Below are 17,529 nucleotides of genomic sequence, written 5' to 3'. Positions count from 1 at the left end.
TCTAACTACTCTCAGACAAAAGCAAACTTTTTTCTCAGAACTGCTGTTCATTCATTCATTCAGCAAATATTTATTGAACTCTACTCTTTGAGGAGGCACACTGTATCCACAATAATGAACAAAACAAAATCCCTGCTGTAATGGAGTTTATGTTCCAGTGGGTGGGGGAAGACACTCAAACAAACATGTCTAGTGTTGCTGAGGAAAGCAAAACTGGGCAGAGATAAAGATTAAAGAGAGGGAGGTCGGGACAACTTCACAAATGGAATGAGGGGAATCCCTCCGATAAGAAGACGTGAGCAAAGATCCAAAAAACACAAGAGCACTCTTTGAATGTACCATTCATATGGAATGCATTGTTTATTACCAAACATTATGGCCATTTTTCCATGTGTATATTCCTTATCTCCCCAATAAGTTTTTAAGATCCTGAGGAGCAGTGATCCCTCAACACTTTTTAAGCTCACACCACAAACATGTTGCCTCAGATAGGGCCATTTAATGAATATCTGTCCCTGATGTTGATCATACATATGAAGCTGATAATTTCCTTTCCCTGTATGATGTAGAACCAAAATTGAAAAATACTTGAAGTATAAGACATATTTTGTAAGTCTTGTTGAAAGAAGAGAGTTGTTAAATTTGAGTGGGACTTACCCTTTGTTGTATATGCTTTCCTCCTAGTGAGTCTAATTTTCACAATTACACTTTGGTCTCCTTGAATGAAGAATTTAATCGTGGACGAGGACTAAATGTGGGTGCCCGAGCTTGGGACAAGGGAGAGGTCTTGATGTTTTTCTGTGATGTTGATATATATTTCTCAGCTGAATTCCTTAACAGCTGCCGGTTAAATGCTGAGCCAGGTGCGTAAAATCTTGGTAGATGAGTTGAGTGTAGAAATTGAGAACAGTGTCAGCATGTCCCATATTTTGGATCAAGTTAATTATGTTTTCTTAAAGTTATATTAGGCATACTTTAACTGGAATATTAAGTAGAAAAGTTAAAATTTGCCCCTCTGAAGTTCATACCCCTGTGCTCTTGTGGCCAAATCCATTGCCAAAATTTGAATCCAAATAAACAAAAGCAAAGAAAATGTCTTAAAATTGACAAGGAAGAAGCAGCACTTATCAGAAAAAGAGCCAAGCAGACAACATGGAGATGTGTGAAAGAAGTACTCTACCTCAGGCAGGTGGTACCAACAGAGAGACATACACATGAAGAAGCCTAGATATAGATGGTGCTTGGCATCCATACTACATATTTGGGGATCATTTACTGTACTTTGCTTTATGTTATAGGTATTTTTTGAAAATGTATGAGCAAATGATATTTTTATAAATCAAATCTTATTTTAAATGTGAAAAGAAAATTTTCTGTGCCAAAAAACTCCTAGTAAATGCTTTTTGTGTAGAACTATTCATATCCTGCAAATTATTAGCCTATTAATTATTTTCATTAGGGATCATTATCAGGAACTCTTTGAGCACCTAGTGAATAAATGAGGGTTGGGTTTACTTTTTTTGCACCAGACAACATGAAGTTCACAATGTGAAAGTGGAAGGAAACATACTTGCTCAATGTAAAAGAAATATTTTAATGTCTAGAAATAGATTTTCCTTGGGAATTGAACTTCCATCCCTAAGTGAATTTTAACAAAGGTGAGATGAGCATCTAGTAGGGATTTTGTAATAGAAAGGCTGCCACATTACCACAAGTACTTGACGGTTCCTGAGCACTTTATATTATCATGTCTAACTGAGGCCCATCTTAGTACGGGCTTCTCTGTTGAGGGCTCCTTAGTCTTCACAGGTCCCTTCACTGCTATCAGTTTGAATGCTAATGACAAGATTTTCTGCAGAGGCTATTGGATCAGGTATTTTTAACTTTTCCAAATCTCCAAAATCTGTCTGCAATTCTGTATTTTAATTATTGTGTACAATCTGTTGATTTTATAGTATTCTTTGGATTTACTGTTCCTGTGATTCATTTTGAAGGATGGATTTAACACATTTCTAAGTTCTTGGTGATTGTCAGAGGTTAACCTACATCTATCACTGCTAATCAGATGAAATGATGAGTAGTAAATAGCTCACCTGTTGAATAACTGACCGAAAACTTTTGTGTATCTCTCCAAAGTCAAATGGAGGAAATGTGTGTTACACCCTTTAGTCTGTTTTTTAGTCTCCTTTAGGTTATAAATTTTGTAGCTACTGATACATTATAAAATCATCATGTTCATCAAATCAGCATGATGTTTAGTAGCCTGAAAATTGACAAAATACAATATTGATAAAGTCACCATATATGACCAAAGAAATAGCGGTATTAAATATTGATAACACGGTATTGATCAGTCTTTCATTTTATGACTTTGTTATGTGATGTAACTGTATATTTTAATTTATAGGTAAGAAGGTGTTTTACCCTGTGGTTTTCAGTCTTTACAACCCTGCCATTGTTTATGCCAGTCAGGATGTACCACCACCTGTGGAGCAGCAGCTGGTAAGACTCATTGTCAGTTATGAAAGGCCACAACGATCCTTGCTAGGTTCCTCTATGTTTGTTTCACAAGTAGAAAAGAAAGTTTCAATAAAAAACTGTAGTTATTTTTTTTTAAGATTTTATTTATTTATTTATAGGAGACTGAGTACAAGCGGGGGGAGCAACAGAGGGAGAGGGAGAAACAGGCTCTCCCTCTGAGCAGGGAGCCTGATTCAGGGCTCAATCCCAGGACCCCAGGGTCATGGCCTGGGCCAAAGACAGACATTTAACTGACTGAGCCACGCAGGAGCCCCACAAAACTCTAGTTATTATAAACACTTTTCATAGTATCTTTTACCACCCCCATAAGATGATTTTCCACTTACTGTTTTAGAATCAAATATCATTCTAGAGAGGGAAAGAAAATTAGGCCACAGAGAAAACTTAATGTTCTAGAATATGTAGATTTTACAGTCACTTCTGCCAATGTATTCTCAGTAATACTAAAAATAAGTTTTAATTTTAAAAACCTTATTTACTAGAAATTAAAACTACAAAATAAACTAAGAAGTAATGATATTCTGTGGTTAATTACTAAAGAAGTCATGGAGTGGGAATGCCCATAACAGAACTTACAGTTATTGATAAAGCTATATACGTTTTTTTTTTACTTTAAGTAAAGATACTATGTTGGAATAATTTAAATTTACAGAAAAGTTGGAAAGATAGTATAGAGCATTCCTGTATTCCACTCCGTTTTCCCTCAGAATATTATCTTATGGAACGATTTGTCAAAATGAGAAATTAACATTGCTAAGTTACTACTAACTACACTGTAGATTAGGATTTCATCAATTTTTCTACTAATGTCCTTTTCGTGTTGCAGGTTCGAGTCAAGAATACTATATTGCACTTAGTCTAATCTTTTATTGTTAATATTAAAATGGAAATAAATGAACTAAGAAGTCAATTTAAGATATTAAAAAAATGAGTAACTCTGAGAAAAGAAATAAAGATAAGGCAGAAATTAATGAACCAAAAATAATAGTTTGACTAATATATAGTAGCTTATTCTTTATGTGCAAAAAAAAATTTCTTAACCAAAGTGGACAGATTTGAGGTAAAAAGGAAAATATGACAACTGAGAGAAATCAATTTTTTATATGGTAAATTTTTAAAATTCTAAATAAAAGATTTGAGAACTTATAAACTATTAACACAAGCAAATTTTGTGTTAGCATTTTATATATAAAAGAGATGGAAGCTCTGAAAAGACTAAGAACCACTTAAAAATTAGAACAGTTATCAAAAAAATTACCCTGCATATGAATAGGTACAATGTTTTATTGGTGAGTTTTTTGAAACTTTTGAAGAACAGGTTAAAGTAATACCATATGACCTACTTAATAAGTTTTATGAAGCCAACATTATCTTCAGACTCCAGTCCTGCCTTTAGCAGAGGGGCTGGATATAGTAAGCAATATATCTAATAGCTACAGTTTATGCTATAGCAATATAGCAATTAGCTACAATTGATGTGTCTGTATACACACACCCCTCTGCCTTATGTGTAGGCCAGTATTATTTGGGAATATAGAAACAAATGGGATCAAAATGGCAAACCAAGCACCCACATTTGCCTTATCTGAAACCCTAAATCCTTTGTAAAAGTGAATTACTAAAAAAAAAAGTATATTAGCTTTGGAAAATGAGAGAAGTGCCCTTGGTAGAAAATTTTGAGACATTGATATAAAATGGCAATAGTTGGCATAGGATTGATAGAAGAAAGAAGAATCTGGAATATGTTCAGGAGAACACAAGATGGGGCTGCTCTGTATCCTCTGATCCTCTGAGCTCATGGAAGACAGAGCATGATGGAGTACATATTCTCTGGGCATGTGCTAAGCAGCAGGCATCACAGGGATTGGACTACAGGCTGTGGCAGTGTATGTGGTCCCTGGAGCAAGAGAGGTAGGGTAAGGTTTTGGGAATATTGAGTTGTAGGATGGATAGTGAGCGCCAGGCTCTGAAAATGAGCTGCTGTTGGCACATTGTCCCCAAGACCACATTCAGCCCCTCTTCCACTATTACTAGAGATAGGCCCCTGTAATCTTAGCTGACAGCCAAGGGTATTTGAACAATGATATTTTTTTTTCTTTAAGTATGCTCATTGTCCAGTGTGGAGCCCAACATAAGGCTTGAACTTAAGACCCCGAGGTCAAGACCTGAGCTGAGATCAAGAGTTGGTTGCTTAACTGACGAGCCACCCAGGTGCCCCTGAACAATGATTTTTGAAACAAAAAACAGTAGCAGTTAACTGAGAGAGGCCAAACCAACACTATGAAAGGGAGGCACCAAATTTTAATAAACAGAAAAGATATCACATGAGAATATGAATAGGGAATGAAAACAACTTTAAGGTAAGTAGGTCTTCAGGGAAAGAAAACATTAAATTAGTAAGACTAGATTTGTTGCTAAAAAGGTCAACTTGGAAATTGTGAAAATCTAAAACTCAGTAAATGGGCTGAATATTGGAACAGTTACAGTTGAAACAAGCTTATAACTAGAAGACAAGTTACCTGGGCACATAAAGACCAAGAAATAATGTAGAGAAAAATTGAGACATGAGGAATCATTCAAGAAGCTCCCAAAATTGTTAGTAGGAGCTCCAGAAGGGAGAGAAAAGAGAGAACAGACAGTGGATGAAATAGAAGAAAACTTCGAAGAGCTAAGGAAAGACAAGTCTGGCATTTGAGAACTTGTCTGCAAAGGAGTAAGAATCGGATTGGCATTTGCCTTCTTTTTGATGATAATTGGTGCTAGAAGACAATAAAACAATATCTTGAATGTTGTGAGAGAAATAACTTTAATTCTGTAATTTATATTTCACCTATTTGAGGGCAAAATAGATATTGTTGAATATTCAAGGACTCAAGGTTTACTTCTTATAGACCTCTTCAGCAGAATGAGAAATGAACCCGTTTGAAAGAAGACCCGAGAATAAAACATTAGTCACCAGCACTAAAACCCCAGTAAAACTTGTTTAAGTAGTTGTTGATGAAACACATAATAAAAAAGAAATGAATAGCAGTTGGGGATTTAAAATTCAAAGGGTACACATACAAATGTGTATTACCTGGCCCTGTCCTCTGAGAGAACCTAGAAGCAGTAATACCCCAAGAGTAACCAACATACCCAGCTCCCAGATCTTAGGATCTGGGACAGGAAATCAAGGAGCCTGAAGCTCCAGACTGTAAGGCAGTACTCAAAAAAAAAAAGAGGATAAGGGTATGTCAAAGGGATACAGCAGGAGCCTGAATAAACTTCCAATGGCAAAGTTAGAACAATTTGAGCAACAAAATAAATAACATAGTACTGGATTGCAACCCCAAGCATAAAATAACTATCCATGAGTACATACTGATATAAATAAATTAGCAAGTGAATAAATAATAATAATAATAAATCAATGGAGAGACTAATTAGATAGGAGTAGATAAGGGAGAAGAGCTAAATCTTTGCTACAGAATTCTGAATAACTTATGTAGATACTTTCTTTTCCAGTAGGTGGAGCTAGGTGACTCACTTCTAAAGAATTGAGTATGGAAAGAGAACTATTCAGTGGAGAAACCTGGCAGATACCACCTTAAGCCAAGTAATGAAGGTTAACCTCACCAGTGTTATTATGCACCCCTGATTTGATGAATCAAGAAGGGCATTTCACTTCTGTGGCCTTCCTTCCAGAAACCTGATCATGAGAAACACTTCATTCAACCCCAAATTGAAGAGTATTACACAAAATAACCTCAGCAATACTTCAAAGTGTCAAGATCAAGGGTACTTAGCTGGCTCAGTGGGAAGAGCATGCGACTGTTGAACTCAGGGTTGTGAGTTTGAGCCTCAGAGTGGGTGTGGGTATTACTAAAAAAAAAAAAAAAAAAAAAAGTAATTTTTTAAAAAGTGTCAGGATCATCAAAAAACAAGGAAAACTGAGAAATTACGAGTTTCCAGACCAAGGAGACATAACAAATAAATACAGTGTGGTGCCTTGGACTGGATCCTGGAACAGAAAAAAGGACATTAAAGGAAAACTTGTAGAATCCAAATAAAGTCTAAAATGTAGTTAATAGTTGGGTGCCTGGGTGGCTCAGTCATTTAAGCGTCTGCCTTCAGCTCAGGTCATGATCCCAGAGTCCTAGGTTCAAGTCCTTCAATCAGCTCCTTGCTCAGCAAGAGTCTGCTTCTCCCTCTGCTTCTTCCTCATGCGTTCTCACTCTCTCTCTCTCTCTCTCTCTCTCTCAAATAAATAAGTAAAATCTTTAAAAATAAATAAATAAAATGTAGTTAATAGTAATGTACTAGTGTTGGTTTCTTGTTTTTATAATGTGCCACAACAACAATGTAAGATAATAACATTTAGGTGAAGTTAAAACTAGGTGAGAAGTATACAGGAACTCTGTTTACTACTTTGCAGCTTTTCTGTAAATCTAAAATTACTCTAAAATAAAAATCTTATTTATAAAAAAATTGCTTGATAAACACAGTGCTAAATGAAGTCAATATGTGAGGGTGAAGAGGAATGTAAAAGCATGCTAATATTCTTGTCTGGTTTGGGAGGATGTGGGAGAAGAATGATTTGAATGTGGGTTCATTCTAGATGTTCCACACAAAAAAATAAGTTTAAATACTTCCATTTCAAGTTGTAGTTTCACTTTGTAACCTTTGCAAGTTACCCTTTCCAAACTTCAATCTCCCCACTTAAGACAAAAGCTTGCTCTCCATAATCTGTAATATTATCTCCTTGATACTAAAAGTAAACAGGAAATACACCATTAGAAAAAAAAGGCTAAAAGACAGTTGGTAGTATTTCATAATAAACATATTTAAATAACCAGCCTTACTAAGAATAAATGAAAAACAGCAGTGCAATACTTTTTTTTGCTGCTGTAAAATCAGTTTTTAAAACAGCCATGCAAGCAAGGCGGTGGGGTAGGAGTTCTTCCATCCATGCTGGTGGTGTAGGAATGCAGACAAGCTTTCTGGATCAGGAGTTTTCAAATGGGTTCATCCCTCTGATTCCGTAATCTCCACTCCCAGGAGTCTACCCTGAGAAAACAGAACCGTAGAGCAGCAATACATACGATAGTATCAACAACATTGGAAGCAGCAAAACTGTAAAAATAATGAATTATAGTACATATGATGGTGAATAGGTGGCAAGAGGAAAATGTTCATGAAATGTAGATTATACAGCCATGTAAATGTAGAGGAAAAGATAAAGTCTAAAAAAGGGAAATTATGTGTATTTTTTATATTTTAATGCTAATACTATTTTTTTAGCTATCCTTTTCTTTGGGTAAGCTATTGTTGTTTTTCATGCATGTTAACTCATTTAATCCTTCTTACACCTCTGAGGTATATGCTATTATTACCCCTGTTTTACAGATGAGGACATAACCATCTGGTGGTTGAGTGCCTGCCTAGTTGCACGGCTGGCATGGCTGGGGCCAGGGGCCCGGGCGGTGTATCCCCGCTCTTATCCACTGCACAAACTTGCCTGTGTTACCATAATTCGTCCAACAGGGTTCATTCTAGGCCAGCCACTATTCACTGCTGGAATCCCCAGCACCTAGAACCATATAGACATGGTTATTATTCATAAGAATCTTTTTTCAGGGCGCCTGGGTGGCTCAGTAGGTTAAAGCCTCTGCCTTCGGCTCAGGTCATGATCCCAGGGTCCTGGGATCGAGTCCCGCATCGGGCTCTCTGCTCATCAGGGAGCCTGCTTCCCTCTCTCTCTGCCTGCCTCTCTGCCTACTTGTGATCTGTCTGTCAAATAAATAAAATCTTTTTTAAAAAAAATCTTTTTTCTGGTAGGAAGAGACAGAAGATGAAGTCAATGAATAAATAACATGCAGATCATTAAAACGGGCTGAGTTGTGAAAAATGATTAGGTGTTTCTGTGGTGTGTTTAGTCAGAAAGACCTTTTTGAGATGAGGCTGTTGGAGAGGCCATCCAAATAACAGGAAAGAACCTGCTACCTATTAACTGGGGAAAGACAGTCCCAAGCAAAAGGAACAGCTACTAGGTTTCCTAAGGTGTCTGGAACACAGTGGGCAACAGGGCACAAAGCTGGGCCAGTCATGTTGAGCTATAAGGAGTTTAAGCTCAGTATGATAGAAAGCCTGGGGAGGGTTTTGATTCTGTAAAGAACGGATGGGGTGTGGCTGGCTGTAGCTACAAATAGCCAGTTAGGCTTTTACAGTGTGCCAAGGAGGTGACCGTGGCTTGGGTAAGGATGGTAATCACGGAGAAAGTTTGAAGTATGATTTGTCTGACAGAACTTGCTGGAGAATTAGATGTGAGGAATGAAAGACAGGAATGGCAGAAGGAGGGATTAGGGATTCAACCTGAGCATAATAGGTGTATATGTTGTTTATTAGACCTCCAAGGGAAGGTGTCAATTTGCCACATGGATTTGTGAACCTGGCAGCTTGTGAGGGCCTGGGGGCTGGAGGTGTAGATTATCTGTGGACACCTGCATCCCCCAACTTGCTTAGGAGAGGGAGAGAGAAAAATGCAATAAAACATTAACAATCCGGGATTACAGACAGTGGAAATAAAATGGAACAAAACTGTGGGGCACCTGGGTGGCTCAGTTGTTGGGCATCTGCCTTTGGCTCAGGTCACTGTCCAATGTCCCACATCGGGCTCCCTGCTTGGCAGGAAACTTGCTTCTCCCTCTCCCATTCCCCCTGCTGTGTTCTCTCTCTCACTGTGTTTCTCTCTGTCAAATAGATAAATAAATCTTTAAAAAAAAAAAAAATCAAAACCAATGACTCCTTTCCCCAAGTGTGATAATATAATATTGGAGATTTTTTTTTAAGAAACTAAGTTATAAAGGAACACTTAATATTTGTAAAATTATAATTGTCATGGTGTAGAAATGTCAGAGTGAGTGTTTTATTTTATTTTCATGGAGTGGGGAGTGTTTTGTTTTAATACTTTGCACCAGGATTATGTTTTGACTAAGAAGATAAGAATATTGGAACCTGGTTTTGCCACAGAAATTATGCCTCTATAAATTAATTTCATTTGACAAATGTTCATTGAAAGCCTACTATGTGCCTTGCCTTGTTTTAGGTGCTCCACATATAACAGTGATCAAAATCAACAAAAAGTCCTGCCCTCTAGGAGCTTTACAGTCTAGAAGGGGAAGAAGCCCTCCCCTGACCAAAAAAAAATTATTTTAAAAGAAAGAAAAGAAAATACATACCTCACTTATTAGTTCCAACTTAAGCTGAGTCCTCAGTGCTGCCTGGTTCTTCTATTTTTTTCAGCCAATTCTCCCATTACATACAGCAGCCTTTTCTGACTCTTCCCACTCCTCTCAAGATTTGCCTCCTCTGCAGACCCATATACTCCCTTCATTCCTGCTATCTGCAGTATTTTCATGTGCTTCCTTGTAGATCACTCACATTCATTATGCTCAGAACCCAGCTTTGCATCATTCAGCTCTGGGCCCTTTCCTCAGTGCTCCCACTATTGGGGGATGGCACTACCACATACCCATTATCCAGGACAGCAGGCTGCTGTCAGCCTTGGTTGATCCTTCCCTCTCACCCCATCTCCTGCCCATTCAGTCACTTCCTGACTTCTATCAGTTCTTTGTCCTCAATCTTTTTTTTTTTTTTTTACCCCCATGCAATTTTTTCTTTCTGAACATATCATGGTAATTTTTTCTCTCTGAACATATCATCAGCTTCCCATTCCCAGATTATAACTATTGCCTCTTAACCATCCTCTCAGCATCCCTTCTTTTCCCCTCTTATATCTCTTCTCTATACTCTAGCCAGAGTGATCTTTCAAAAATGTCACCTGATCATATTACTCCTCCTGTCCTGACTCTTCAGAGAATTTCCATTGCTATTAGGATAAAGCCAAAATATGTGACCAGGTATCCTGTTCTCTCTGATGTGGCCCTGTGGGTCCCTTAAACCAGGGGTCATCAGCCTACGGTCTGTTGGCCAAAACAGCCTACTGCCTAGTTTTCTGTGGCTCATGAATGAAGAAGAGTGGTTGACAGATATTTTCAAGAATACAAATTTCAGCAACCATAAGTAAAGTTTATTGGAACACAGCATGCTCACTTGATTACTTAATGTCTGTGACAACTTTCACACTTCAGTGGCTAAGATAAATAGTTGTGACAGACTTTATGTTCTGCAGAGCCTAAAATATTTACTGCCTGCTCTTGTAGAAGTTTGCTGAGCTCTGGCCTACACTTGTGGGCACTCTACTTCTGTCTCCAACGTGGTCCCACCATCCTTCATCCACATGCTCTCTCCAACCTCCCAAGTCTTTGCACAACCTGTTCTTTTGTCTAGACCTTTCTCCAGCACATCCCTCAGTTGACTAACTCTGGCTTATTTCTCAGATCCTAGTTCCAACTTTATTTCTTAGAGGAAACTGTCTTAGAACCTTGCACTTTGGGTGAGGTAACTCTCCTTTCTGTCACCCTTCTCATGTCTGCATCCTCATGTCTCTCCTTACCCAACTCCAACTTTATAGTCAGTCATTATCCACAGCCTCCTTGCCATACTCACCTTCATCCCTCACCCTGTCCAGTGTTTTCTCTTAGAACCCCAGCCTGATTAAGGGCAACTCTTACATAGGCCCTTGAGCAGTGGAATAGGGAGGGTAAGAAACACACCTATAGTAAAGTCCCACTATAGGGCCACTGCCTTAAAAAGATGACCACAGGTCTCAGAGTTCCACAGCTGCCCTGACATTTGTACCTGACCGTGATCTACCCACTGTCCATCCTGCAGGCCAGCCATACTGTCCTCCTTCTCTTGTCTCCCAGCACCCCTCACCACTTCTCACTCTCCATATACCTTGCTTCATATTTCACTTAGAACAGAGAAGCAGACATTTCACTTCCTTATTCTATCATAAGACTCATCAGCCTCTCTCCATTCCCAGTGGAGGAACTGCGCACATCCCTTCATAAGGCCAACCTGTCCTTTTCTCTTGGACTAGAGCTCATCTTTCATGCCTAAACAAGCACTCCCCTCCAGCCATCCTTCACGCTCTCCTATCCTAACGTTATGCTTCTTCTAGATCATTACCATATGCATACAAAAGAACTGTAATACCAATTATCTTTTAAAAATGTTAATAGCCCTTTCTTGTCCACAGGACCTCATTCCTCTGCTCTTGCCCTTGTTTTCTCTGCTCTTGCCCCACTCATTCCCTTTCTGCTTCTTAGCCATCATACATGCTACCCTCTTTGCCTGGAATGATCTCCTTTAGATATTTCACAGCTCACTTCAGTATTTCATTAGGGTCCCTGCTCGAATGTTATCTCTTCAAGGAGACCTCATATGGCCTTTATATCCAAAATAGGCTTTCTGTCTCTCATGGTCTCCCCTTCTCCTACTATATTTTTCTTCCTAGCATGTATTACCACCTGAGTTATATATTTATTTATTTGCTATTTTTTCATCAAAACAGGCTCTGTGATGGCAGAGACTTTGTCCTCTCTATTCATTGCTGTGTTCCCAGCTCTCAATACCATATCTGATGGGTAAAAACACTTGCTGAATGCATGAATAAAATAAAGAATCTTTATTAGGTGTCAACTTTTACTTGATTCTGGGGTTATATATCATCAGAGCCCTGATTTTCTTTTTATTTCTCTGTTTGGACTTCAGTGGTGACAATTTCATTTTAAAGGACTGTAGCAATTCCAAGCTTCACATCTATACCCTATACCAGGAGTTGGCAAACTTATTCTGTAAAGAGCCACAGAGAAATATGTTGGCTTTGCAGGCCATATAGCTAAATCCCTGTTGCAGCTACTCAACTATGCCACTGTACCACGAAATACACATAGACAGTTTGTAAACAAATGAGTATGGCTGTATTCCAATAAAATGATTTTCAAAAACAGGCGGCAGGCCAGATTTAGCCTAGAGGCTGTAGTTTGCTGACTCCTGCCCTACACTATCCAAAAAAAGCAAGTGTCTTTTCTAGTAGTTCTCTCAGAGGAATGAAGGGGCCTTGTTTTCCAGAGTTCCCAACAACCCTCCCCTTTTACCATGTTGGCCTGAATTTTGTCCAATTCCTGTTAGTCAGTCAATTCCTGCAAAAACTGGGTGACACTGTGCCACTGATACAGGCATGGTCCAATCTAAAGCTCTGGGTGGAAGGAGCTTCCCTGAAGCTCATGTGCTACATGGAGCCAAGTAATTGCCAGAGCAAAACTGTACACAGTTAGGTAAGGAGCAGGGAAGTGAATGCTGGATAGGCACCAAATAAGGTCTGTGCAGAATTAATTACAGTGTATTATAGTATGAGTTGTGCAACTGTTATCCTCCCAGAATGGAATGTAAGCTCCTTGAGCTCAGGCACAATACTGGTTGGTTATTAATAACCCCAGCTTGCACCTTGCCAGAGGGCTTAAATTCAGCTAAATTGAATGTAGCAAGAACCCTTTCCTGACAGAGAGTACTGTATTTTTGTTGATTTTTTTTTTTAAGGATTTAATCATGTGAATGCATGTAATCCATTGTCAGTCACAGAAATGACAGGAAAAATTATTATTTGGAAAGTTTTAATTTTTTTCATTGTTGATTAAAACTTCTAGTTCTTGAGGTATTAAATTGAATTTATTTTTTTTAACTGAAGGTTCACAAAAAGGATTCTGGCTTTTGGCGAGATTTTGGCTTTGGAATGACTTGTCAGTATCGATCAGATTTCCTGACAATTGGTAAGTATACCTTATATTTATGGAGAGGGGTATACATATTTACTGTTGTGCTTTATGGCATTTTTCTCAAAGGCCTCAGAATCAAATATTTTCCTATTAAATTATGAATGAGATTAGCTAAAAAGAGGCATCTAGAGGTGTGAAAGGCAAAGTAAGTTTATAATTAATGTCTCTAAGTAGCAAAAATGAGATCATTTTTAAAAAGTAAAATGGAATATTTACTTGTTTCTTTAAAATCAAAACACTAGTTTTTAAAATCATCTGTTTGGCTTGTTACCAATATTTACAGTTGTTACAAATACTCTTACAAAAGATCTCTACATAACTTTGGTGTTGTGCTCACAGATTGTTACATCTGGAAGTAATGTTAGATTATCTAATTCAAGGGCTTTTGCATTTTTTTAATTTAGAGATGAAACCCTCTTTAACTGTCTATTGAACTATTAATGAAATCTTAGTATTTAAAACAAATGAAAAGACAGCTTATCTTTCTAGCTCTGGTTGAAGTTGGAATGGGGCACTTGGAGTCACTGGTTTAGTCATCCACTCCTTGAAGCCAAAATGACCCTGAAGAATCTGGTCTAAGCCTCCTGCCCCACTCTAGCTAGCTTCAGTATTACCCAGCAAAAAATGCATCAGAGTATGGTTTAAGAAAGCAGGCTGAAACCTGATTCCATGTCTCCTAATCAGTCGGTGGCTACACTTCCATAGCATATAAGAATGTATTTTATATATTTATGTGTGTGTGTGTATATATCTAGATATGTATATATACATAGATGTGTATATATATCTAGATATGTATATACATCTATACATAGATATACATATTTACATATATATACACATACTTATCTATATATGCACAAGCATATATTGGGTTTTTTTATATTTTGTAACAGAATATATTTTGTGTACTTTTTAAGTCCATCTTACATTTATTTTTTATAATCAGCCATTTATTGTGGAAGTTCCTCCACCTTGTCTCTTTATCATTGTAACATCTGAATCATGCAAACAGAAAATAGTAACAAAAGGACTATTAAGTTAAACTAATGCCCTTTTCCCTGATTTCTGGATGAATAAAACCGGAAGGATACATCACTGCTTTCTAACCCGTGTTATTTCTCACTGCTCCTTTCTCATTATCTTTTTCCTCATATTCCTATTTGGTATGTGTTGGTATAGCTAATAGTGCTCCACATTTCTCTGAGACTCTGTTCATTTTTCATTATTTTTTATTATTATTATTTTCTTTTTTTTAAATTTTCATTATTTTTTTCTCTCTGTTCTTTGGATTGCATAATTTCAATTGGTCTGTCTTCAAGTTTGCTGATTCTTTGTTAGTTAAGATCTAATGAGCTACTCTCATGAATTTTTCATTTACATTGTCCTTTTTAACTCCAGAATTTTTTTTTAAGATTTTTTCTTTTAAAGATTTTATTTATTTATTTGATAGACAGAGATCACAGGTAGGCAGAGAAGCAAGCAGAGAGAGAGGAGGAAGCAGGCTCCCCGCTGAGCAGAGAGCCCAATGCGGGGCTCAATCCCAGAACCCTGGGATCATGACCTGAGCCAAAGGCAGAGGTTTTAACCCGCTGAGCCACCCAGGTGCCCCATAACTCCAGAATTTCCACTTGGCTCTTTTTATATGTAATTTCTCTCTTTTAATTAATATTTTCTATTTGATGAGATATTGTCATCTTGCCTTCTGTTACTTCTTTAAGCATGATTTCTTTTAATTCTTTGAACATATTTATAATAGTTTTGAAATCGACTTGTCATCTTGCCTTCTGTTACTTCTTTAAGCATGGTTTCTTTTAATTCTTTGAACATATTTATAATAGTTTTGAAATTGACATCTGGGCCCTCAGTTTCTCTTGCCTGCTTTTTCTGGTATATGGATCACTCTTTTCTAATTCTTTACATGCCTCATAATTTTCTTCTTGAAAACAGGGCATTTTAGGTAATCTATCATGGTAAGTCTGGATATTGATCCCCCCCTGACTCCAGGGCTTGTTTTTTGTTCTTTTTTTTTTTGCTTGTTTATTGACTTGACTTTACTATTTTAATGAATTTTATCTCCCCCTTCCCCAGCAATATGAAGCCTCTCATGTCACTCCTTGGGGCATGGGCACAGTCACTCTGAGATGACATGGATTTAGTAGGGCTCTCTTTTTTAAGATAAATAAATAAATAAAAATAGAAAGACTATGTATTTGAGAGAGAGGAGAACCAGGGGGAGGGGCAGAGGGAGAGGGAGACGCAGACTCCCCACTAAGCGTGAAACCCAACACAGGGATCAGTCCAGGACCCCGAGGTCATGACCTGAGCTGAAGTCAGGTGCTCAATCGACAGCCACCCAGGTGCCCCTAGTAGGGCTGTCTTTTATGGTCTCTGTGCCTTTGTTGATAACACCCCCACTTGTTAGGCTCCACTCATTGCTCTCTTGTTTTTGACAGTGCTCTGGGGCATAAAAATGGCTGTGCAGTCTGACCCAATTAAATTGAACCCTTTTGCAAGGTAGTTTTTGAGGCACATCTTTGAGTTTTGTTTAGACCTCAGGAGGGTTCTTCTTATCTCTCTCTTTCCCTGTTCTCTCCAGTAAACTAGCTGGCCTGCATTTTAGCTTATTGCTCTAATGGAGCTATCAGCCTTCTCTTAATTGCTTACCACCAAAATCTCCATTATGTTCAAGAGCCCCCTTAGGCCTGGACTTCCGCACAGTGTTTCAAATAAAGTCAGTTCCTTTGGGAAGAGCTTTGGGGCAGTCTGTTCTTATGCACTGGCTCCTCTCCAGGGAAAAGTCTCCAAGCCTCCTCTGGAGCTGGAGGTGGAAACACTGGCAAACTTCTCTCTCCCCTGCGTTAAGAGGAGGACATGGGGTGGAGGGTCAGGGGTCCCACTACCTCCTGGGGTATATCCTCTACCTTATAACTATGGGCTGGAGGAGAAAGGGAGCCCCTGGCTTCCCAGCAGCACTTGTTTGGAATTTGGTCTCTTTCATTTTGGAGCTTCTGTTCCTTTCTCTCTTTCCTCTCCTTCTGATATTCCCGTTACACATATGTTATACCTTTTGTATACAGTTCTTAGAAATTCTGTTCTGATCTGGCTTCCCCACTGCCATCCTCTTTGCTTTTCTTTTGCCTTTTCAGTTTTGGAAGTTTCTCTTGACATGTCTTCAACCTCAGAGATTCTTTCCTCAGCCAATACAAAGGCATTCTTCCTTTGTTACACTGTTTATCTTTAGCATTTCTTTTTTATTCTTTCTTAGAATCTGTCACTCTCTGCTTACATTACCCATCTGTTCTTGCTTGTTGTCTACTTTTTCTGTTAGAGTCCTTAGCATATCAATTATAGTTGTTTTAAATTCCCAGGCTGATAATTTCAATACCCCTGCCATATCTGAGTCTGGTTCTGATGCTTGCTCTGGGTCTTCAGTCTGTTTTTTGTCTTTTGGTATGCGTCATTATTTCCTTCATAGCTGATTATGATATATTGGGTAAAGGAAACTGCAGTAAATAGGCCTTTAATAATAGGTGGTGAGGTGTGCAGAAAGAGGAAACATTCCGTAGTCCTGTGATTAGGTCTCAATCCTTTAGTGAGATTATGTATCTGGACCGTTAACTTCACAAGTATTTCTCAGACACTGCCCCCAACCTTAAGTGAGACAGGATAACTAGTGTGGGCTGAAGTTGAGTATGTCCTTCCTCCAGGTAGGTTTGACTGTAGTAAAATAGTTTCTTCTGAAAGCAGGCCTTGTTAAGAAGAATAAAGTGCTCTGGCATGTTTCAGAATGATTATGTTCCCACTGCCCTTGCTGAAAACACTAGGGGATTTTGCTCCAGTCTTCACAGTGAGAACCTGCTAGAGCTCCAAAAGATAAAACTCACACATGCATAGGGACCCTCCCACGACCCAGAGTTTTCAACTCTCAGGCTTGGTCCTCTGAGCCTCTAGCGATTCATCATCTATAGTTCAGACTTTTTTTTTCCTACCCTAGTACTGGTTCCCCTAGAGATTTCTAGTGGTGGGTTTCTGCTCACATAGTTATGGTTCTGTTTTACCTGCCTGTCTCTCCAATTTGCTCTGTGACCTTATTTCTCTGAGGGATCTGAGAAAATTTGTTTATTTTTCAGTTTGGTTTTTTACTTCTTGTTAGGACAATATGACTTTGAAGCCCTATATATGCTGGACCAAAAACTGGAAGTCTCCCATTTATTTTAAGTATCTACACCATTTCTAATATTTGAAGACCTTTTATCTACAAAGA

At 38.2% G+C, this 17,529-nt stretch overlaps 1 protein-coding gene across 2 annotated transcripts in view; it reads left to right on the top strand.

Moving 5' to 3' along the window:
- CSGALNACT2 (chondroitin sulfate N-acetylgalactosaminyltransferase 2) overlaps positions 1-17,529 on the top strand; it is a 45,011-nt gene that overhangs the window by 24,067 nt on the left and 3,415 nt on the right. Inside the window, exons 5-7 of one of the 2 annotated variants that reach the window (XM_044240053.1) lie at positions 685-863; positions 2,408-2,502; positions 13,175-13,256. In XM_044240053.1, coding sequence (XP_044095988.1) covers positions 685-863; positions 2,408-2,502; positions 13,175-13,256 — 356 coding nt within the window. The remainder of the gene's footprint in view (positions 1-684; positions 864-2,407; positions 2,503-13,174; positions 13,257-17,529) is intronic. The other variant, XM_044240054.1, reaches the window with a different exon arrangement.

This window comes from Neovison vison, chromosome 2, assembly GCF_020171115.1.
Source record: "Neovison vison isolate M4711 chromosome 2, ASM_NN_V1, whole genome shotgun sequence".
In the NCBI taxonomy this organism is placed as follows: domain Eukaryota; kingdom Metazoa; phylum Chordata; class Mammalia; order Carnivora; family Mustelidae; genus Neogale; species Neogale vison.
The sequence above is the reverse complement of the archived record's forward strand: the minus strand, read 5'-3'. Positions and strand labels throughout refer to the sequence as shown.